General features: G+C 38.6%; 1 protein-coding gene across 4 annotated transcripts in view; it reads left to right on the plus strand.

Annotated features, from left to right (window-relative positions):
- Window positions 1–24,286, plus strand: part of SPAG9 (sperm associated antigen 9) — a 105,694-nt gene that overhangs the window by 75,377 nt on the left and 6,031 nt on the right. For 2 of the 4 annotated variants that reach the window (XM_084647198.1, XM_084647201.1), the window contains 15 exons: window positions 823–996; window positions 3,915–4,044; window positions 4,541–4,633; window positions 5,084–5,251; window positions 6,146–6,317; window positions 7,724–7,951; window positions 8,512–8,707; window positions 9,596–9,718; window positions 10,223–10,303; window positions 10,839–10,906; window positions 13,788–13,936; window positions 15,549–15,720; window positions 16,696–16,809; window positions 18,848–18,886; window positions 19,778–19,954. In XM_084647198.1, coding sequence (XP_084503324.1) covers window positions 823–996; window positions 3,915–4,044; window positions 4,541–4,633; window positions 5,084–5,251; window positions 6,146–6,317; window positions 7,724–7,951; window positions 8,512–8,707; window positions 9,596–9,718; window positions 10,223–10,303; window positions 10,839–10,906; window positions 13,788–13,936; window positions 15,549–15,720; window positions 16,696–16,809; window positions 18,848–18,886; window positions 19,778–19,954 — 2,084 coding nt within the window. The remainder of the gene's footprint in view (window positions 1–822; window positions 997–3,914; window positions 4,045–4,540; window positions 4,634–5,083; window positions 5,252–6,145; window positions 6,318–7,723; window positions 7,952–8,511; window positions 8,708–9,595; window positions 9,719–10,222; window positions 10,304–10,838; window positions 10,907–13,787; window positions 13,937–15,548; window positions 15,721–16,695; window positions 16,810–18,847; window positions 18,887–19,777; window positions 19,955–24,286) is intronic. The other 2 variants (XM_084647199.1, XM_084647200.1) reach the window with 2 other exon arrangements.

Here is a 24,286-nt window from a genome sequence, read left to right on the forward strand (position 1 = left end):
TTACTTTAATGATAATATATGATAATGATTTAAAATTTAATGATAATTTGAATGTTTGTGGTTTGCATATAATTTCAACACTTTTTTCTTTCCACCTGAAATAATGTTTACTGATTGTTTTGACATTTAATTTATTTAAAGAATAAACATAAACTAAAAAAGGGAGATAAATGTTGAAATCCCTGTAAATCTTTTTTTTTCTTTAAGTGTTAATGGCTTAACTGGTAATAGTTCATCTCTGGTCTGGAAGATTTGTAGGTTCACTGGGCTAGAGGGTTTACATGAATAGAAGGTTGTAGATTCACCAGGATTTGGGCTTACCTGCAGTTCCTCACCACTCAGCTAATGTACTCTTTAAGACTTTTCTTCAGCTAAGAACATAAGCTACCTTTTGCCCATTTTGTGGTGGATGCTCAAGTGAAACTTAAGATCCTGTCTTCCTTTAAAGGAAGAGGCTGGGATAATACCACTGTTTGAATTAACATGCCTTCTCTTATTAACACAGGTTCACATTATGGCTGTGTAAGCTATTGCTAAACACATAATAGCTGCTCTGTTTGGTTCCACTCCCTTCCAACCATTGTAATACATTGATTTGAGCAGTGTAGTGTGCACAATGCTTTGAGTACAAAATAGGGTGACCAGATGTCCAACTATTATCGGCACTGTCCTGATATTAGGGGCTTTGTCTTATATAGGTGACCTATTACCCCTTCTCCCCTCCTAGTCCTGATTTTTCACACTTATCTGGTCACCCTAGTACAAAAGGAGGTCAGTTTTTTGTTGGATGCATACAGACTTGTCACGTCTTTTGTCTTTCAGTTTCAGCAGACTGTTCAGTTCATCAAGCAATACTGCTAAGAAACCAGAACCACCTGTTAATCTTAAGTATAATGCTCCAACTTCACATATTACTCCATCAGTCAAGAAAAGAAGCAGCACCTTATCTCAACTACCTAGTGACAAATCTAAAGCCTTTGACTTCCTCAGTGAAGAGTAAGATACATTTTTATTTTCCCATTGTAACTTTTATTAATAAACTAATTTGTTCATTAATAATCTATAATAAATATACAAGTAATGATTATATCAAGTCACCAGAAAGGCAGACAGGATAAAAAAAAAATCAATAGCATTAATGTGAACAGTCAGCTGCAAGTATATCCAATTATTTCTTGGCGTGAACATGTCAAAGAAGATACTCATGAAATCAGCATTATGAAAATTGCAATGTGTAGAGTGATGGCTACATGTAAGAGATGGCATGGGTGACATTGCTATTTTCAAGTGTTGCTCCCTCAAAAAAAATTACCTCTAGGCAATGGAGAAATATTTAGCTCTCAGAAGAATGTTTTAAGTACAGTAGAACCTCCCATTTATGAACCCCAGAGTTACAAACGGACCAATCAACCACATATCTCATTTGAAACTGGAGGTATGCAGTCAGGCAGCAGCAGAGATGGAAAAAAAGCAAATAGAGTACAGTACCATTAATCATAAACTACTCAAAGGAAAGTTTAAAAAAAAAAATTGACAAGATAAGGAAACTGTTTCTGTGCTCCTTTCATTTAAATTAAGATGGTTAAAAGCAGCATTTATCTTCTGAATAGTGATGTTTCAAAGCTATTTTAAGTCAATGTTAAGTTGTAAACATTTGAAAGATCTATAACGTTTTATCCAGTTATGAACATTTCAGAGTTATGAACAACCTCCATTGTGAAATTTTAAGGTTCTACTGTATGAGCATCATATGACTTTCAACAAAATACTGTTCCAGCAGTGTCTTTATAATTAATAATATATCTCTACACAAGAAATATTTTATAATTAAGCAAAAAGAAAAGGAGTACTTGTGGCACCTTAGAGACTAACCAATTTATTTGAGCATAAGCTTTCGTGAGCTACACTCACTTAATCGGATGCATATTCATGAAGTACCAATGAAGTGAGCTGTAGCTCATGAAAGCTTATGCTCAAATAAATTGGTTAGTCTCTAAGGTGCCACAAGTACTCCTTTTCTTTTTGCGAATACAGACTAACACAGCTGTTACTCTGAAACCTTTTATAATTAAGGATTATATGATTAAAGGGAAAAATACATGTTAGTGCTAATAAGATCAATGTATTTCACAGTTTGTAAATTTACAGTAGAAAATGTCTTGGATAACAAAATATAAACAAAGCAGTTAAATATAGTACTGTTTTAGAGACTTGTTTATATAGCTGATTTGTTCTGGTAATATCCATGCACAAGGAGGTTTTAAGGTAAACAAAGCATGTAAAATATTTGATAAATCTAGGAAATTAAAAAAGGAATCTCTGCATTGTTTATAAAAATCCAATTTGAGCACCCATCACAGTATATATAGTGATCATAACTAGCACAGTAATAAAACAGAGACAAAATTAGAGACCAGCCAGAACAAAAACATATATTGGTGCTTATGTAATTTATGCCAGTAAAGTTCTTTCATTTTTCATCAGATTAAATGATTTAAGGGTTGGTATGAATTTTGTGTAGAACAGTTTTGTGCCAGAAGCGGGGAATGAGTGACAGGATGGATCACCTGATGATTACCTGTTTATTCCCTCTGGGGTACCTGGTACTGGCCACTGTCGGAACACAGGATACTGGGCTAGATGGACCTTTGGTCTGACCAAGTATGGCCATTCTTATGTTCACCCTTGCCCTAGCTGGATGCATCTTGCATGCCCACAAGGGACACTGTTGTGTTGGCCTGTTGCTTCTCTTCTTCTGCTTTCATTTTTAGTAAAAACTCTTTAGCTTCCTTCTCCAAAGCTACATGGTAAAAGAACACTTAAGTTAAAAATAACATTTCCGGATGAAAATGTTGTATCTACTATTGTTAAAAGTAACCACAAAGGTTACTGTAATTCAAACGTTTTTAAAAAATCTGTGTACTTGGTGTATTTGACAGCATTTTGTGTGCAGTCACTTTCATTTGCCTTTCCTCATGCTCTGCAAAAGGGTGTTTACCAGTAAAAGCAGTGGGAAAGCTAAAGCTGAAGAGGCAGGAGGCAGGGATCGGTCACAGAGTGGGAAAATGGGAAGAGGAAGAAGAGTGGGCCTGACCAGATGATGATTAATGATGCTCTCAGCTGCCAACAAAACCCTTCCAAATGTGAACAGGAAACAAAAAAACCCTATACATTTTAAAGAACTTTAAACAATAGTGATGTACTGTTTCTGTGGTCTCTACCAGATAACTGAATCCCCTCTCCTCCTCCTCCAATTGGCAATTTAAAGTTCACAGTAGTCTTTGAATATATTCCTTTTTAAGCTCATTGGGAGAAAGCAGAAATAGATTTAGTTGTCACAGAATCATAGAACTGTAGGGTTCAGAGAGGTAGCCATGTTAGTCTATCTCAGCAAAAACAACGAAGAGTCCTTGTGGCACCTTAGAGACTAACAAATTTATTTGGCCATAAGCTTTTGTGGGCTAGAACCCACTTCATCAGATGCATGGAGTGGAAAATACAATAGCAGGTATAAATACACAGCACATGAAAAGATGGAAGTTGCCTTACCAAGTGGGAGGTCAGTCTAACGAGACAATTCAATTAACAGTAGTAAACAGTAATACCAAGGGAGGAAAAATCAGTTTTGTAGTGGTAATGAGAACTGTATGGCTGGAAGGAAGCTCAAGAGATCATTTAGTTCACTGCACTGCACTGAGGCAGGTTTAAATCGAAGTATACCATCCTTGGCTCAGACTAACGAATGTAGCATTTTTCTTTTACTGTAATAAATAGCTCTGAAAATAGTTTGGATTATGTTTACCCTCAGTAGTTTAGGGGTCAGCTTCTGCTATGGCATACCTACACATTAAAAGAACTTATTAGGAGAAGGGGGATGAATTGTATTTGAAAAAAAAAATCCATTTTCACTCTAGATCTGAAGCCAATTTAGCCTCACGCAGAGAACAGAAACGAGAACAATACCGCCAAGTGAAAGCACACGTTCAAAAGGAAGATGGTAGAGTGCAAGCTTTTGGCTGGAGTCTGCCTCAAAAATACAAACAGGTATTGTGGTTATGACTTCTTCTAGGGCATTTATCCAGTAACTATTATTTATGATTATTGTTCAAGTAATAAAGCTCCATAAAACCGTGGTGTTTGATGTTAGTATATTATAGCTAGTTGTCAGATAGCTTTTTAAGAAGTCTGCTTTCTGAATTAGTACCTTGAGAAAGCAGTGTTAGTCATCCAACTGAAGGACAAGGGCAACTCTCTGTAGAAGAAACTTTTTTTTAAAACTTTAGTAAGACTAGAGCATTAATTTTCAGGAAGGCTGGGACCTCCAGGCTCAGTCCTTTAAAAGAGAATATGATTTCAACATTATTTAAAAAGGCATTGAAATGTTTTTGTTATCTTTGTTTCCTTTGAGTGGTGCTGACCAAACTATGGGCCATGAACCAAACCAGCCCTCAGCCATGGCAAAATATTGTTCTGCGTGCTGGACAAGGTTCACAAACAATGATTTTTTTTTAGGGAAAAGTGTCATTTTTTTTCTTTTTAGGTAGCAAATGGTGGTCAGGGTGATAACAAGATGAAGAATTTGCCCGTGCCTGTCTATCTGAGACCCTTAGATGAAAAGGATACATCTATGAAGGTAGGACTTCCAGAATTATGAGAATTAGAGGGTATAGCCCTTGATGGAGGACAGTGAGACATTGAACTGGTAACTTTCTTGATCTGAAACCTAAAATATTGAATGACTTTTCTTACCCTTTTAGGTAATTAAGGTGGGTGTCTAAAGCAAATGTGTGATACAGAATGCACACTGCAGCGGAATCATACTTACGCAACGTTACACTCATGCTCTTTCTAAAAATTGCCTTCTTAAGAATAATGGATTCATTTTCTCTGCTGCTATGTCTTCCATAAATTGTACTGTAAAAAAAATTGTACTTGACTCCCCCAAAATCAATTTGCATTCTTAACAATGTGCTGTTATTTTCTTGCAGTGTTGTATCCTACATAGTTAGTTCTTTTCTTATTTTTATAAGCCAAAAAAGCCAAGTGTTTTGCAAGTAAAAGGCTCAAATTCTTCTCTTTCAAGCTTTGGTGTGCTGTAGGGGTGAACTTATCAGGAGGGAAGACAAGAGATGGAGGCTCTGTAGTGGGTGCCAGTGTATTCTACAATGATGTAGCAGGTTCGGATGCAGATGGGAACAAGCACCGAACAGGATCTCAGAGTAGCTTAGATAGACTGGACCAGGAACTCAAGGTAAGATCAGTTCTGTTATATAATGTTGAATATTTAAGAGCATATTTAAACATTACCTTAAATAATACTTAATTGGTAATCAGTTCTGCTATTCAGCAAAGGATAAGCAAGTTTTCTCAGGTAGAATTGAAATGATGATCGAGACAAAAAACCTGGTGCTTTGTATTGAATCCACCTACTGAAATAAATATTCACGTTTTGTCTGAGGTTTACAGGCTCTGAGGTAAATCTAAATAAATAGCTAAGTATTTTTACACAATCTGTGTAGTTACTTGAGAGAGATACCAGCATTGCCAACTTTCACAATTCTATCACGAGTCCACATTTTTTGTGTATTTCTTAAAGTTCCAGCTTCTGAAATCAAGAGATTGCACAAGAATGTTTTCATTTTAAAAAAAGGTTTCTATCCTGAATGATTGCAAGTAAAACATGAAGACTTCCTCAGAAACTAGAAAGCAAAGAAAAGTCAACTTACTTTTTTAAAATTCTCATGATTTTTCAACTGAATCTCATGACGCTTTGGGGCCTGACTCACGATTATTAAACACTGGAAGTTGGCAATACTGAGAGCTTGCAGACATGTAAATATAACTCTTCTTCTGACACCACCTGTCTTAGATTAGTCACTAGATAAAAATTACAGTTCTCTGTGTAGTTCCATTACTTTTCATTTACTCATGTATGGAACGTAAGTTTTATACCTTCCTTGTGCATCCAGGAAACAAAGTCCAAGTTCGCTTTCCTTTTGTTTTATAATCGTATTAAGCATATGCCTAGCTGTCCAGTATGAGTTTTACATACTGTATGGGTATATAACTTTAAAACTGATGCCACCTGCTCCCTTCTAGTATATTAGTACATCCGCTGTTGGTTGGTTTGTTTTTGCTCTTGCAGGAGCAGCAGAAGCAGCTGAAACATCAGGAAGAATTATCCAGTCTAGTCTGGATCTGTACTAGCACACACTCTGCTACAAAAGTGATCATTGTGGATGCTAACAAGCCAGGAAACATCCTAGACAATTTTATTGTTTGCAATTCTCACGTTCTTTGTATTGCTAGCATTCCAGGTAAGAGAATCAGCCTGTCCTTGGTGCCAGTTGACTTCCCTTAGAGTGGTGAGTGTTCATCTCAGAAAATTAGAGCCAGAATGTTTTAGACACAACAAGCTAAAAGGATACAAGTTATGTGATTAATCATCTTGATAAAAATACACGGTAGCTGACAGCATAGCAAACAACATAGCTGAGGGGAAACTGGGTTTAATCTTACATCAGTCCTGTGCCAATTTTCTACCACCTCTGATCCTGGAATTGGCCATTATCATAAGTTAGAGAGCCCTTAAAACACCAATGCAGGAATGTGACTTAATAGGACCAATAATCTGGCCCGCTATCTTCCAATACTCCAGTTTAGAGGTAAATAGTCTTTTCAGTAGTAGGAGTATTCCATAATCTCCACGTTTAAAGTATGGTTCTAATTTTATAATCATTATTGAGATAGAGATGTATGATACTTTTTATAGGAGACAATGAGATCCCTCCCCAAGGAGCTTTATCTTTTAGCATTTAACCAAAGGTCCAATTAGGAGACAATAGGTGTGTAAGGAGGGTATAGAAAACTAGGTGGATGCTATACTTCAGGAGGTGAGGTTGGTTGCTTTGTGTGCATCCTGTTAACTCATTTGATAAAAATCTGTTAAAAATTAGCCACCAGTGGAGGGTTTGTGCTAGTAGGCTTTGAAAAAGCAAGTTCCTTTGAGTGGAGGTTTGAGTGAGAGTGCCAATGTAGCACAGTAAAATCAAGTGGTAGCCTGGAAGCAAGATATGAAGGTGCATATGTGAGATGAAGGGAGGGTGTGTTTAGACATGAGATTCTGGGAAGAACAGAATGTGCAGGAGACTGTAGAAAGGCAAGTTAGAGGAATGGAGTTGTGTAGACCTTGAAAGTCACAGGAAGATGAACTTGCTCTGTTGGAACTGCTTCTTGAATTAGCCTGCGTATGATGATTCTTACTATTGGGATTGTCTTGAATGATACGTATTTCAAACAATGTATCATACAAAACAAAAGCAACATTCTTATCTCTGGAAATGAGCTATTATATGCATAAATTTAAATCAGAACAAACAGAATTAGAGGAGGGTCTGTTAACATTTTCCCCGTATTATCAGCATCTGTTTCTACTTTTAACCTGGCTGCAAAGTTTTGATCAAACAGAAACCTGATGTACAAGGTACAAGCATGCAGCACTTCTTTAAATCACTTTGTCCACTTTTAATTTAAAGGATGGTTTAAGATGCCTTTTCATGTTATGTCATTTAAGCAGGTTTTATAGGATGTTCTACTCATGTGACTCTCAGGCACTGTAGACTGTAAATATCTTTTATTATCTAACTTGGATCTTATTGCTTGATAGATTATGCACTGTTTTACTGTAGCCAAGAAATTATATGAAGCTTAATCTGCCTTTCAGGGGCTAGAGAAACAGATTATCCTGTAGGAGAGGAAGGGTCACAAGAAGCAGACTCCAATCAGGTGGACAGGACCTCTTTGTGTGGAAGTATGACCAGCAACAGCTCAGCAGAAACTGATAGCCTATTAGGAGGAATCACAGTGGTTGGTTGTACTGCAGAGGGTATTACAGGATCTCTCATAACGCACAATGCTAATGGTGCCTCATCTGTGACAGATAAACAGCCAGGTATGAAAATATTCATCCATGTATGTTTAGAGTTTTAAGTGGGAATACAGGGTAAGTTATCAAGAGCATCAACACAAATTGAATAGACCTGCACTGAAGGAAGAGGAGGATGCTAACTTCAGCCTCTGGAGATGTGCTCTGCCATGGGAAGTCAAGTAGTCTGTCTTTGCCTCAGTTCCCCATCTGTAAAATGGTAATAGTATTAGTTCTCTACCTCACAGGGATGTCAGACTAAATGTCCCAAAGGCTGTGAGGTGTTCAGATGGCAATAGGGATAACGTTAAGTACCTCAGATAGAGAAATAAAATAACAGAGGAGAGATGGGTTGAGAGAAACCTGGAGAGAGCGTGCATTCAGTCAAAAGCTGTCTTTTCATGTCCTTCAATTACATATCCTTTCCCATTTAATGTGGGCTATTCAGTGGAAGCCGAAGGAATAGCCTATCACATAGGGAAACAGAAGGCAAAGAATTAATAGTAATTTGCCCGTGCACTTGCCCCGGTCGGTGTCTATACAGACTGGTATCAAGTTAATTTTTAACTGAAATATTTGTTTCATAGAAACTGCAGCTGAAAGTCATGTGGTAGATGAAAATGTTCCAACAGCAGAGGAAGCAACGGAGGCGACAGAAGTCAGTGCTGGGTCAGGAGACGATTTAGCTGATCCAGCCCAAACTGGAGTGTATACAGAGCATGTCTTCACAGATCCTTTGGGGGTGCAGAATACCACAGAGGGTTCTCCAGTATACCAGTCTAGGTACATGGCCAATATCCACACCATTAAAATTTATTAAAATTCATAAATATACCATTTTAGAGTACTATTGAGACAAAGGTTCAGATATTTGTAAAGCACTTGAGGCCCTCATTTGGAAGGCACTATATAACTGAAGGGTTTCAAGGTGTGCGTGTAGATTAAGCTTTACACAATAGTTATGCAGAATGTCTTGCACTAGTTTCTCTAAAGTGATCTCGAGTGAGAATGAAGAGTAGTTTCAATGTAACTTCATTATGTTTTCTACGCTTTTCTACGCAGTTACTTCCAAAAGGGAGTGTGTTAATCTGTGTTTTAATTTGTTCCTTTCAACCCACCCTTTCAGCAAACTGCTGGTGTTGTTCAGCACCTGGTGTACTCATTGGTATCACACTTGCTCTATTATTCATGTCTGTCACTTGGCTCTTACATTTGTATGGGAACAAATGTAACTTGCCTCTTTCCCAGTCCAGCCAACTGCTGTGCAGTAGCTGTGACAGTTGAGGGAAAACTTGAATGAGGTTTGTAGGAGTCGTTTATAAATGTAATAAAAAAAAGTTGGAACATTTCTGAGATTTTTCAAGGCCTTCAGCTATTCACATGAGCTTCCGCCTGGTGTGTGTATGTATGGGAGCAGAATAATGGGGCTGAATGCAATTTCTCATTCCTTGTAAAAAGTAGATATCCTCATGAAATAATTGACTCTAAAAAGGTGTTCATTTCATTCGTACGATTGGTATACTTAATGGGATTCTTACTCTGCTTTAGATATACTTCTAATACACTGGATATTTAAACATTTAACAGATTTGAATTTGGTATCTGGGTTATAGTCTGAGCAGTCTGTGCATTTGTTCAGAGTATTTTTTATCATTTTACCATTTTTCTCAGTAGTGAGTCAGACTTGTGTAAAGATGTGGTAGAATTGCCAAATGAGCAAGATCTAGTGAGAGAAGAAGCACAGAAAATGAGCAGCCTTTTACCTACAATGTGGCTTGGAGCACAGAATGGATGGTAAGAAAATGCTAATTATAAAACTACTAAATTAAGAAGAAAGCAAGGAAGAATATTCTGAACCAAAGCTGCAGTAGTACCTTTCAGTGTGCCTTGGCATTATAGAACATAGGGAATGTATTGTTCTGCAGTGTAATATACTGTACTATATATTGTAGGAGTTTAACAAATATATCTTTTTCAGAACAAAATTAAACCGTTATCTCTGACATGTCTCTCTAGAAAAGCCTTTTTTTATTGAAAGAAATATGGTACTATCTGAGGGTTCTGTAGTGCTGAATGTCAGATCACTAGGATCATTTACTATCCCAGTTACAGGCTCTGTGGATAGATGTTTAGTAATGTTTTGGGCAGCCTAGCAATGCTGCAGTTATCAGTGAGGTTTTTTTCCCTAGTTAAAGCTTTACCCTGGCCAAAATTGATTAAAACTATTGTATTGTCTCTGAGATATTAACGTGGTCTTGAAGTATTCATGTTTAATTCATCCCGATTATGTCCTTGCAGCTTGTATGTTCATTCTTCAGTGGCCCAGTGGAGGAAATGTGTTCATGCCATTAAACTTAAAGATTCTATTCTCAGTATTGTGTAAGTTGCCTGAAATAATGTTTTGTAAATTTTGCTAATTTAAAGTAAACCGTAATTATAGATTACTTAAATTTCCACTCTGAGTTCATTGAGACAGTAGTTAAAAAAACTAAATTTATTTATTCTTTTGGGGAAGATGATGGAGAGGTGGGTTAAGTCAGCATAGTGGGGAGCAGGGGAAGTAAAGGGGATTTTATGGATACTGAAATATCAAGGGTATTTCCAGGTTTTGGGGACTCGTATAAAGAGGAAACTATAATTTTCCTAGAGATGTGTCCTACGTATTTTTTAGCTAATGTATTGTTACTATCAATTTTCAGTTTTCAGCCTGTGTGTATTACAGCCCCTTTTGTTCAATCAACCATTTTCTAAAAATCAGAAAACTATATATTTAGGAGCAAATGTGAATTTCATTTATAAAATTATGCTGAACTGTAAGAAATTATATTTACTGTAAAATATCCTATTTAGATTTTTATATTGATAATATGAATTAAATGCTAATGAGATACCTTTACCTCCTTTCTTTTCCCAGACATGTAAAAGGAATAGTGTTAGTTGCACTAGCTGATGGAACATTAGCCATATTTCACAGAGGAGTTGGTAAGCATTCTGCTGAACGATCTTGAACATTCTGCTGAACGATCTGCTGAACTGAACAGAATCAGTGACCATACAGAAATAGCTCATGATAGAAACTGAGTAAATAAAATGTATCATTAGTAAATATTTTTCTTTGAAAATGAATGCACTGAATTATCTGATTTTTGCAAACAGTGTTAATACAACAAGCATTTCCAGTCTCTTTAATGTTTTGTGTAACTAATCTGTTAGCATTTTGGTTGATGAAGTGTAGCATTAGATATGTTCAGGCAAACTTATTTTACAGTAATTAGGAATTTCCCTGTTCTCCCTTTCTTTCTAGTAGATAGCTAAGAAGTTCTCCTACTTGGAATCACCACCATGGATCCTCACTCTGAAGTTCTTTTGAGCTGCCTCCAGGACTGTGGAGTAATTGAAATTTTGAATTATAGGTACAGTAAGTAAAGTGCATGCATTAAGCCAGTCGATCCTCTGCCTGTATCTCCATCATTGTTACGCACCCCTTCAGTACAGATTTTTTCAGTCAGCTGGGTCGTCTGAACTCCATGTTAGTTTCACTCATGCCTGTCTCTACTTCAAGTTCTGCTTGCTTTTAAAAGATAAACTTAACATTAGCTTGGTTTGCTTTCCCTTAGTTGGGTATTGTGGTGTTGAGGCTGGCCTTCGGAGACTTGTTTGTCATAGAATGCTTAATGCCCTTTCTTGAAAACAGGGTTTGTCATATTTAGGCCCCCACTATACTTTGGAGAACTGTATATATTAAATCTTGCTTATCTATTGATCCTGGCCACACTGTGTAGCTGTATCTAGTTCTTGTCAATAATCCATATTTTATGTTGTCACTCTTCTTCCCACCTCTGAGCAGTGAGATTGTTGCTTATTTCTGTCTTGTGTCAGTGCTGATATATCAGGTCATAAATATAGGATAGTTTTTTACTGTCACTTGTGTCCAAAGTTAAGACTTTTTGAAGGTTGTTATATATTTTCTGCCTTGAATCCTTAGCCATGTAAAGGCCAGCATTCTGACTTGTTCTGCAATACCTTTTCTGTTAACTTCAAATGGTAGAAACCATCCATCAGTTCAGAAGACTTTTGCACCATATCAGCACTAAAAAAAAACACTCTGGGAGTTAATATATTTCCCTTTGAAATCAAAGAAATCAGAAGTCTTCTAACTGGAAGTTGTCCTTGTCTCATGAATTTCTGGAGGCTTTTTATTATCCAGTCTCATTTCATCAAGCTTGTATCTTCCTCTCTAGGTTTAACATTGCTGCAAATGTTTCAAATACATAATCCAGAGCTGTAAGTAATCTCCATAACAATTCATAACTGGTCTGTCTGTCATAGAGGTCTATTTTTAGTTGCAGGCCCTTGGTGGGATCAGGTTTTTCCTCTTGTTCTCCACTCTTTTCCTTAAAACATTCGCATTGATTTATATCCTCCATACAACTTTAGTATAGTCTTCCAGGCTCTTTGCGTATTTGTGAGACTTACTTCTAGCAGGATAGCCTTTTTTTTTCTTTTTTCTGGCCATTATGTTGGCCAGAAAAGTCTTGTCCCATCAATTATTTTTCCATAAAAATAACATTGTTCTTATTATTGGCATTTGAGGAAAGTGAGGGCTTATTCTGAATTCTACAGAAACCAATCCACTGTCCTTCTGGTTGGTTGTTCTTAAAAACTCATTCATATTTTGGGCAGAAGATGGGAGAGCTGGGGAAGTCTCTATATGCAAGCTGTGTAGCACAAGCTACTTAATTATCAAAGCAGAACTAGTCATGTCTACAAGATACACAATATACCCCTGCCTCTTTGTGAGCATTTGTGGTTGGTCATGGCTGCCAGCATTAACCTCTTTCTAATAATATTGATTCTGAAAATCTGTATTCAATATTTTCAGCCCTACCATTCCTCAACAGGCACTGTTTCTCCATCTTCTGAGTAAGGTTCTGTATGGGAGATCTCAAATAGGAGAGATGGGGGTTGTTACTTACCAGTAATTGGAATTCTCCTGTTGGATCATCACCACAGGTTCCTTGCTTATTTGCTATCTTCTTTGTGGTGCTTTGGATCCTTGTGATCAGCTTCTAACAGAATTAAGCAGGCATGCAGCACTGACGCAAATACAGGGAAAGGCTCAACTGGCTTGATACTGATACTCTTACTTTAGATACCTAAAATTCCAATGGCTACAGAGTCCTTGAAGGATCTCAGGTATATGTCAAAGAATGATGATCTTTGGAGGAGATTAACCTAGAGGAGAACTCCAGTTAATGGTGAGTGATGTCGTGTGTGCTATTTAAAAAAAAAAAAAAAAAGCGGCATACAGATAGTAGGCAGCATTTAAAGAAGTCATAACACACTTTAGACAACATAGGGGATAACCTTAGTGTACTGGCCAGCATTTCCATACTCAAACAGCTAATATTCAGTGCTGTGTGTACTTCAGTGCTCATTGTAGCTGTTGTATGCCTATCCAAGCAATGCATTTAGTAGTATCTAACTGCTTTTTAAAATGCTTTGGCATACTTTGACTGAGTCACTATCTACAATCACATTCTGTAAGAACAAAAATTGCACTTATTTCCTTAGACAATAACAGTCCCACACTTAATTGTTTCAGTTTAATGGAAATTATAACTCTGAATTTGAATTGACTTTTTAAATACATGTCTATCATAACTTAATGTGAATAACACTCTTCTAAAAGGTTTCAGATGAAGTAGGTTTTAGCCCACAAAAGCTTATGCACAAATTTGTTAGTCTCTAAGACCCCACAAGGACTCCTCGTTTTTACTCTTCTAAAAGTAGAGATGTACCATTTTAAAAGCAAATATGCATGCAAATTAACCTCTATGAATTATTCCTGTTTGTTTTAAAGATGGTCAGTGGGACTTGACAAACTATCACCTCTTAGACCTTGGCCGACCTCATCACTCCATCCGATGCATGACTGTTGTACATGATAAAGTCTGGTGTGGCTACAGGAACAAAATCTATGTTGTTCAACCAAAGGCCATGAAAATAGAGGCAAGTTAAAACAGTCTTTAGTTAAAGTACAATTAATTTTTGCCATTGTCTTTTTGTCTAAACACCCTCCTCCCACCTCCAGTTTTATTCATGAACCCTGAGAAGACATTGTTCATCAGCACAGAAACAAGCTATCATTAACAAATTATCTTTTTGGAGAGAAATTAATCAAATATCTTCTAAAATTCAATGTTAATATTTCACATTGTGGTTTTTAAAAAGCAGCTTTTTTGCTTTGAGTATCAAACTTACCCCACATCTGTTTTTAAAAGTGATTTGAAATTAATACATCAATTTTTGTGGAATCTGTGCATCAACCCCTCCTCTTCCTGAACAGATCCTATGAAATAAAACCTGGTAACCAACCAGCTTCTGCAGTGCCTAGAGGGGGAGTGCACAATACACTGCGTTTTGTGGTCTTCCCCCATCCATCAGCAGCCTCTTCTAGGATTTGGCTTTCCATACCTTTATTTCTGGGGGATGGATTTTTTTTAACTTGTTGTTGTTAGGAGAGCGTTTGGCATCCAGATCAAGCAAAGTTAAAATTTATCTAGAGGTCTAAGCTGCTGTTTCTGCAGTGCCCTACATGTACATGGCATGTTTCTTATACAGGAAATAGCCAGCATAAGTGACTAGGGATTTTAGGTGCTTTAGTTTTTGGGTGCCTAACTTGAGACCACACTAAAGGATCTTGATTTTTAGAGGCTGAGCGCTCAGCGCCTCTGGAAAACCAGGTTTCTTTAAAGTGTCTCAAGTTGGGCTCCGAAAATCACTAATCACTCTGGAAATCTTGGCCAAGATCCTTGCTCAGAGCATCTTGCGATCTATTAGGCAATATATGGGAAAAGGAAGTGAAGACAGAAGGAATTGATGCAGCCTCATCTGAATGCTTATTGTTGCGGTTTGGCATGCATCTTGTAGTTCCAGGATTGTTTGGGATGTTATATTTATTTAATTCAGGGGTCGGCAGCCTTTCAGAAGTGGTGTGCCGAGTCTTCATTTATTCACTCTAATTTAAGGTTTCGTATGCCAGTAATACATGAGCGTTTTTAGAAGGTCTCTTTCTATAAGTCTGTAATCTATAACTAAACTATTGTTGTATGTAAAGTAAATCAGGTTTTTAAAATGTTTAAGAAGCTTCATTTAAAATTAAATTAAAATGCAGAGTCCCCCCAGACCCGGGCAGTATGAGTGCCACTGAAAATCAGCTCGCGTGCCATAGGTTGCCTACCCCTGATTTAATTGTACACAAGAGGACAGGATTGCAGTGGAAAGAGCCAGATAATTTTTAGGCAAATGTCTCAAACTGTACTAGCGAACCTAATTACAAAAATATAAATATATATATGATCTCTCTCTGTCTTGCGTGCTCGCTCTCTCTCTCTAGCGAGAAGGGTTGGTAGATCATAGTGGCTCATAAATAGGGATGTAATAGCAAATGACTGTAGAGATGTATGTTGTGAGGCAACACTATGCCAAGCCTTAACAAAACACACTCAAGGCAAGGTTAGTAGCTTATCGGAAAAGTTACCAATATTTATAACATCTGGCTGAGAAGAAATTATCTTGTCTTTTTCATGATCAATCTAATTCAAAGTATAATCTTCCATAGAAATCATTTGATGCACACCCAAGGAAAGAGAGCCAAGTGAGACAGCTGGCCTGGGTGGGTGATGGGGTGTGGGTCTCTATTCGTTTGGATTCCACGCTCCGACTTTATCACGCGCACACATATCAGCACCTACAAGATGTGGACATTGAACCCTATGTAAGCAAAATGCTAGGTAAGTTGCTGACTAATAAAATTAACCATAGTGTTTTTTTCATTCCTGTTGCTACTTGAATCTCTTTTTATCTACCATGGAGCTTGTCTCAACCAAAGAAGAAACTTAAAACAGGACATCAAAAGCCTATGGTGGCATGGAATTTAACTTCCCCAACATATCTGATTCTGCTGTCACTAGTCAAACAGTCTAATACTGACTATAGAGAATCGTGGTCCTTTTGGTTCAATCTCCTGATCTTAAGGACACTGCGGACAACCATTGGGAATTTAGAACTGTTTAGGAAGACAGGATGGTAGTGGGAAGAAGTGTATGAAGCCCCTGAGATTTTGCAGCCTGTAAATGTGGGAGAAAAGTTGCCATGCACTTATGGGGGAGAATACTGAGACAAAACTTCAGATATATATTTGCGTCTCATAAAACTGAATACCTGTTTTCTGATTTTGCTACCATTTTTTCCCCAGATACTGGGACTTGTACCCTTAATATTAGTCTTTGAGATTTACTTCTGTTTTATCATCCCCTTCGCTCCCTCCCCTCAAAAAACAGTATTGTTTTTTAGCTAGCCAGGAAAAATACGGTGTCAGAGGTCTTTGAACTTGTCTTTAAGTTAAATCCCTTGTTTTGGGTAGGTCATTGCATTTGCCTCGTAAGCCCAGAAGCATTTTACTGTAACGTGCAGCATTAAAAAATCATAACATTCTTTAAAATTAACTGTTTATCAGTATAGTATTTTATTCCTTACAGAATCAAGATTAGACTAGAGCACAGGCCTGGAAATTGGCCCACATGAGTTCCCTCTCTAGATTCAGTGTGACTTTGGACACAACCATTATGCTTGGTTCTGTGTAAAATGGGGACATTCCCCTCATCTCACATGGATGTTGAAGTTATGAAATGCTCTGAGCTCCCTAGAAATCCAGGTGATTATTATTGGTGCCCAGAATTTTTACTAAAGCGTTTGTTTGTTTTTAGGTACTGGAAAACTAGGGTTCTCATTTGTGAGAATCACAGCTCTTATGGTGTCTTGTAATCGTTTGTGGGTGGGGACAGGAAATGGTGTCATCATCTCCATTCCATTAACAGAAAGTAAGTAAAATGTGAATGAATGTCTGTATCTGAATACCAAAAACAGTCGGTGAAAGTACTGTAGAAATAAGACTAAAATAGGAAGTGTTATCCACGGGTTTGGTAAAGGATATAGCTACACTTATCTCCAGGTTTGAATCTGCTCCAGGTTAGTAAATATCCGAGAGCTTTTTAGCTTGCATAAAATGGATTGGTACCATCTGGTCCATCTCCTAGCAGACATCTCTCCGTATAAAACACTTCATCCCAAAGGCCCTCTTGGAATGCCAGGGATTGGATGGACACTGGGACTTGTACCCTTAAAGAATGTGGGCAGTGATCTGTGTAAGTTTGACAGCGCTACCTATGATGCACCGCTTGCGAAAAGAGGATTTCAACTTCAGTCATGACAATTTGGCACATCCCTTGAGCTCTAAATTCACATTTTAAAGCTTATTTTGGCAGTAAGGGTATAGTGAGCACAAGTCAAATATCCTTGTTTTCTCAGAATCCATCACATAATGGATAATGTCTCCTTGGTGTCTGTGACTAGACAGGGTGAAACTGAGCTGCTTTTAAAGGTGTTGCACAAAGGTATATGAGTTGTAACCACATTCTTCAAATAGTTGGTGGGTAAAATTCAGCCACTGGTTATTCAAAAAGTCTGTACGTTTAAAAAAAAAAAAAAAGTTGAGCTTTTGCCATATGCTGGTGGGACATTTAAAAATGAAATACTTGCATTCTAGGAAAAGCAGTTAGCCTTTATAAAGGCTAATAGAACTACCAACCTCCTCTCCTTTTCCCCCTTCCCCTCCCTCCCTCAAGAGATAAACCACTGTTAATTCAAGTGCTATGAATGACAATATTGTCTTGAAACCCAAACATCTATTTAAATTCATTCCCTAAAATTTTGACAAAAAAAAGCTCCCTGCTAGAGACTTCATTGATTCAATTTGGATCAAAGCTTTTAATAACAGAAAATGCTTGAAGAAAGGTTTCTGAAAGGAAAAGCTGGCAACTTTAAATATAGTATCAATTGTGGTGATAAACATCCTACTGTGTAAGGTTTTTAAGGTTTGACTGTAAATAATCCTGAGGACGACCTTTCTTTTAAATTTGCTGGTGGTAAATCTTCATGTTTTAATTCCTTTGTTGAGAGCACATGCATTATGTTTCTCATACTGTTCCATTACATTGATCATCCATTAAGTAATTGTTTGGGGTTTTTATGCATTGCACGGGTGTATTGAGCAAAGACATAAACACTTAAAATCATAACGAGTTTTGAAATAGTTAAATCAGGCTTCCAAAAACTAAATAGTTGCACTTAGCTTGTAGCAAAGTCAGTTTTTTAAAAGTTTGGTGGAGATTTTCCTTTTTCAATACTGTGAACCTAAAAAAGGATCCTGTCAACGCTGGTAGGCTTAATTTTAGGCTTAAATAATGTTCTGGTTCATGATCACAATGATGCTTCTCTCCATGCTTTGTACTTATGAGTAGGCAGGATTTTGTAAATTTCAGTACCCTGCCATTGTAAATGTTCCTGATTACAAGAACAGACCACATAGCTTGCGTGCATACACAACTACAAACAAACTCAGTCCCATTGGTCTTGTTGGTGAGTTGATGAGCTGGACATCTTATCTCGCACGTATAGTAGTCACTTTTTAGAGCTGATGGATTTTTCAGGGTGAGGAAGAAATATTAAAACAATGTTTAATTATACATTGTTTTGCCCATCAGTTTTGATCGTGTCCATTTAAGAAAAGAGAGAAAGGGGAAACTTTACTATTTAATGATGTAACTTAACAATAATAAAAATATCACATTAAAGTGACATGGACTTCATTGACCATTTATCCTGAAACCATATAACAAGATATTGTTCTTGATTACTTTTATTGAATCTTCTTTAAATAGGTTTTTAACTTATGTTAGGAGCTAAAATCTAAAACGCTGTCTTATCAAATACTCAAATATGAAAGTGTCAGGTTCTCATTAATCCTTCTCCTCTACTGTCATACCTATCCATTTCCCCTTTCCTCCTTTCTCACTTTAGCTGTAATCCTCCACCAGGGACGTTTACTGGGGCTGAGGGGTAAGTGCAGATCCTGAACAAAAATCTATTTTCAGGCTTCTAATAGCCACTTTGAGGCTGTTTCCCACTTCTATAGATTGACCCTTTGTATGTTCCTCAATGTTTTCCCACTCAGTTACTGCATTGCAGCAGTTTTATGTTTGCTTAAATGGCCACCAATCTGCTCAGCAGTTTAGTGTATCATCCTGTGTTGCAGCTGAACTTTCATACAGACTTTGTTTTTCTTCCAGCAAATAATTTGATACCATATCTCATAACTTCGTCATTAATCCACATCGTTGACTGTCTCATTACAAATCACATTTCTTTCACCCCTTTGATAGTCTTTGGAATGGAGATGGCTTGTCTGTCTAGCATGAATAAGAAGCACTTTTCTGTCAGTAGATTTTAAATCATCCCAGCAAAAACTAAACAGTGTTTATAATGGTGTAGCTGCTTTATGCCCACAGCTGACTATTTTTAGTGGGGTTTGTGCTGGCAATAGGATACCCTATCATCACAGATGCTAAGGAAATCTTCCTTTAACATTTTAATTTAGTTATATATTTGAATGATTTAGGATTTGTGTTCATTGAGACATCAATTAGATGTATTGTATATTAAAGATATTTTTCTCTCACGAATTTAGGGTTTTTTAAAAAGTAAATCTTAAGACAATTATGCTAGACGAATAAGAATCCTACTCCATTTTGTGATGTACTTCAAATAACCAAGCATGCAGTCTTATTTTTTCTTTCCAGCTCTGTCCTGAATTGGCATTTCTGCCCTTCTGTTCCATTTTATCTGAATTGGCTTTAGCTTTTAGATAGTACCATAAGGTTACTTAACAAATAACCACTTCTACAGACTGAATTTTCAAGTGGAAAACATTTTTGTTCTTTTCTTTTACAGCTAATAAAACAACAGCAGGCTCTGGAAACCGTCCTGGGAGCGTTATACGTGTATATGGGGATGAAAACAGTGATAAAGTGACTCCTGGAACATTCATACCATATTGTTCAATGGCACACGCACAGCTTTGCTTTCATGGGCACCGTGATGCTGTTAAGTTTTTTGTTGCAGTACCTGGTAAGCTTTGTATTCCTGTTTTTAAAATGCGGGGTTTTGCCTTTTTTAGATCTTTGCTCTGTGGATGCAGTGTTGAGATAGGCAGAGCCAATGTGAGGGGGAAAACCCCATATTCAGAAATGGAGTTAGGATTCTAGGCTTCAAACCATAGTGCATTTGGAGAGAGACCACCTTGCTTCTGAGATAGTGGGTCAGCATTTCAGTTCAGAAAGCCCCATCCTGTTTAATGGTATGAGAATGGTCTGCGTGGTAGTGGAGAAAATGCTTTGCTTTCATCTGGGAGGAGATGCCATGCAGGGGTGAAGAAGGGAGGAGTTGAGCAGTTGGCTATTAAAAAGGTAGTGAAATGAATTGGTAGGTGGTTACAGCTGTGATGTAAGAATTTGGCACTAGCCAGCCCAGTTCCTGTCCTCAAGGGACATTCTGTATGAATGAAGCACAATTGATAGAGAATGCCCCTATTGTAAAAATATTGGTTCAAAAAGCCAAGCACGCTTTTTTTAGAAACTAGAATGCCAGATGCATGCCCATATTGAATGTGCATACATAGACGAGTTGGCCCCAGGAAGGCAGGAGTTAGATTATTTGCTTAAAAAGGTGACAGTGCTTTAATGATACGTAAATAATTCCAATTGCTCTGCTCTTTTTCTAAAGTCACTGTTGAAAGTGGATTTAACTGTTGTACTGAAAAGGAATTAGCTTTACATTTCAGTATCAAGTAACCAAACTAGACTTGTTGCATTCTTTAATTTACATTGAACAAATTATTCATACCTAAATTCAAGTAACCTGCATCAATTTTTCCTCTCCCTAAAACATGAGGGGAGTAAAACACAAGATATATGCAAATATACTTTACCCATGTTTTGCTTCAAGCCTTTCATGAGAAACTGAACCTGTTTGGATTAGATGTTCCTTAGAAAGAGACTATTTGTTCACTGGTATTCCAGTTTGCCTTAAACCGTTTCTTTTCCTGTTCAGCAACAAGTTTACTATCAGCATTTTAGCTCTACCAGTCAGGAAGCAGCAGACATGGTTTGACAAGTGAGCGGTTAAAAAGAGATCTTTTTCTGTCTGTCCAATCAAACTGTTCAGGTGGAAGCTAAAATTCTACGAGCACTGGTTCCTGTGTGTTTTCCACAGATGGGTACACGTGCACCCAAGACCAGAAAATCTTGCAAGTAGTGTCTCTTGGTCCACACCTGCACCCTGGAGCTCCCCAGGCTCAGTACTGAGGGTATAAAGGGAGGTGCAGACTGACCGCCTCTCCAGTTCCTTTTTATTGCCACATAGCCTGAGTCGGAATTCTCTGTCTGAAGCTAACTTTGCAGGGTCTTTATTTGTAAACATAATGGCTTATAGAGTTTAGTGGTTTTGGTCATCTCTTTATAATTAGTGTAAATTAGTTTTCCTCACTTCAGGGACCCTTTCCATTTCCCTCCTTCCGGGAAGGACTATGCCCAGAGTTCTGGGGTTCAAGAATTGTTTTCTGTGCCTTGCTCCTTCTCTGCCAGTGATGACCACCAGTGCTGTCTTTGCTGCCTTGGGGGAGGCCCACGTCTCCTCCAGGTGCAGTATCTGCTGCTCCTTCTCTCCCCAGGCCCACGTAAGATGAGAGCAAGTAACTTATGTAGAAAGCCATGAGACCTGAGTCAGATACAGGCTGGGGAGAGCCTCAGCCCTCAAGCATCTTTGCTCTAAGCATGAGTTCCGAAGCAGAGACCAGATCTGATAAAACCAAAGACCAGTCGTCTTATGAGAGTAATGGATACTGACACAGAAACAGATCCCTTTCAGATCTGCTCCCAAGAGAAAGGATCCCGCCTGACTCCTTCCAAATTGGGTGAGTCCTTGTACTCAGGTCCTAAAGACTTTAGATCCACTAAATCCTCCTGACCGCAAAGATCCAATATTACCAATTCAGTACCAGCTAGTAAGCCAAAAAATCACCAGCACTAGCCAAGAGCTCCAGATGGGATTCTTTTCCTCCAACAGTACCAGCCCAATCTCATAAGGACCCACCAACTACTAAGCCTGCGGATGTGCCTGTTCCGACAGTACCGACTACTGGGACCCCTCATGCTCAGGAATGGACTGAGAGTTAACCTCCCTGGAGGATATCTTCGCCCTCCCATAGCCAAATTTTGCTCTGCTTTCAGGTCCGGTCCTTCCGAGAGACATTTCAACACCAGAAAAGGAATCCACCTTGAGGAACAAGAGCTGCACTCCTGCTCTGTCCACAAGCTGGTGTCTCCATCCACCAGCATCAACAGTACCACAGATGGAACTTGGATCTCACCATTTCATCAGTTGAATCTGATATTCAGGACAAACCATTACCTCCACAAAGGACCAGACAGGGCTTCTAGACTGTCCTGAATCCATTCTTTGACCAGATGATTACCCTCCCAGGAACTGCTGGTACCTGATGTCTTGCCACCCCCCACCTTCCCTCAACTAGCCTTCAAACCATCATACTGGCCCTGTTGGCATCCATGGATCACTACACACAGCACCCTGGATCCATGCAAGAGTTTCACCAGCCCTCTTCTCCTAGGCAACAGCAACTGACTCCACCAGCATATATGGAGGAGGAGGAGGACATTGAGCTGGATCTACTGGTACCAGGGTACTGACAAGCATATCCTCCTCCTCCCCTGATGAAGCAATCACCCCATCCCCACCTAATGCCCACAGGCAATACCAAAATCTCTCACAGTGGGTGGCAACTGAACTTTAGATCCCACTTGAGGAAGCTCATGACACAGAGCATAAGTTTTTGGACATATTATAAACCACATAGCTTTCCTAGTAAATGAGGCTGTTGTGGAACGAGCCATGGTGATATGGCGCACACCTGCATCATACACCCCTACTCCCAAAGTAGCTGAGAGATATGTCCCTCCAAAAGGGGCAGAATTTGTGTTCACCCCCCCACCACCACCACCCAAAACTCCCCAGTAGTACAAACAGCTATGGAAAGATCCAAACAACAGGATGCCTCCTGTGGACAAAGGCACTAAACATCTTGACCTCCTTAGGAGGAAGGTGTTCAGATCCACCAGCCTCCAGCTTACTAACTGCGCCTGGTAAACAGTGATTCTAAAGTATGATTTTTTTTATGAACTATATAAAGTTCTTGGAGCTTAGAGATAAATTTCTCAGGAGAAAAGGGCCCAATTACAAACCTTTGTCGATGCGGGTAGACTCATGGCAAAAACTTCACTTCAAGCCACAGTTGATGTGGCATCTATAGCTATAGCCACTGCAATAGTAATGAGGCATAAATTTGTGACTTCCCTCTTTGGGGTTGCCCAGAACACCATCAAGGTGTCGTTTGACCGAACTAATCTCTGACAGACTAGTCTTGCTACATGTCTTAAGACTCCAGGACAAGCCTGTGCTTCCTGTGCATTTATACCCTGGCTTGGAAGAAGACCTACCCTAAACAGGTATATAAACCAAGGTTTCTTCCACAGCCTTTCTGTCATTGACCCATATGAAGTGGCAGAAGTTGCAAAGACCAAGATATGCAACCCCATCCACCTCAGCGTCAGCCACCCGGTAAAGGTTACTTTTGATGGAACACTCAGGAGTTGCGAACCATCACAGATGCTATCCCCTGCTCAGCATTATTCACCCACCACCCACAACTGGAGGGCTATAATCATGGACAAATGGATACTAGATATGATCCACTTTGGTTACACTGTCAAGATTCTTTCTCCGCCTCCCCAGAAAACACCTTCCCAGCCCTTTCTTAGGGATCAGTCTCATGAGGAGATTCTCTGACAAGAGGTGGACACTTTTTTCTTGAGTGAGGGGCTATAGAGCAAGTGCCACCTCAACATCAAGGGAAAGAGTTCTCTTCATATTTCGTAGTTCCCAAGAAAAGATGGAGGCCCATTCTTGACTTGCATCAGCTAAATATTTTTATTTGCAAATTCGGCGTAGTTATGCTGGCACTGATAATTTCATCTCTGGAAGAAGACAGATGGTTTGTTGCTTTCAGCATGAAAGATGATTAATTTCATGTGAATGTTCACCCATGGCACAGAAGGTTTCTTAGATTCCTAGGAGAACAGGAACACAACCAGTTCCAGGTACTCCTGTTTGGCAACAGCACTCAGGGTCTTCACAAAGGTCTTCTCAGTGGAGGTGGCACAGATGAGACAAAACTGCTACACCATCTTCCGAGACGTGGACTTGCTCCAAACAGGAAGATCCAGCTGCAAAGTTCATCTTTGCTTTGCCTCCTGGCATCTTTGGGAATCTGCATGAACATGGAGAAGTTTACTGACTCTCAGACCATAAGACTCCTCTCAAAGACTT

This window comes from Lepidochelys olivacea (assembly GCF_965140295.1).
Source record: "Lepidochelys olivacea isolate rLepOli2 genome assembly, chromosome: 14".
Taxonomy (NCBI): Eukaryota; Metazoa; Chordata; order Testudines; family Cheloniidae; genus Lepidochelys; species Lepidochelys olivacea.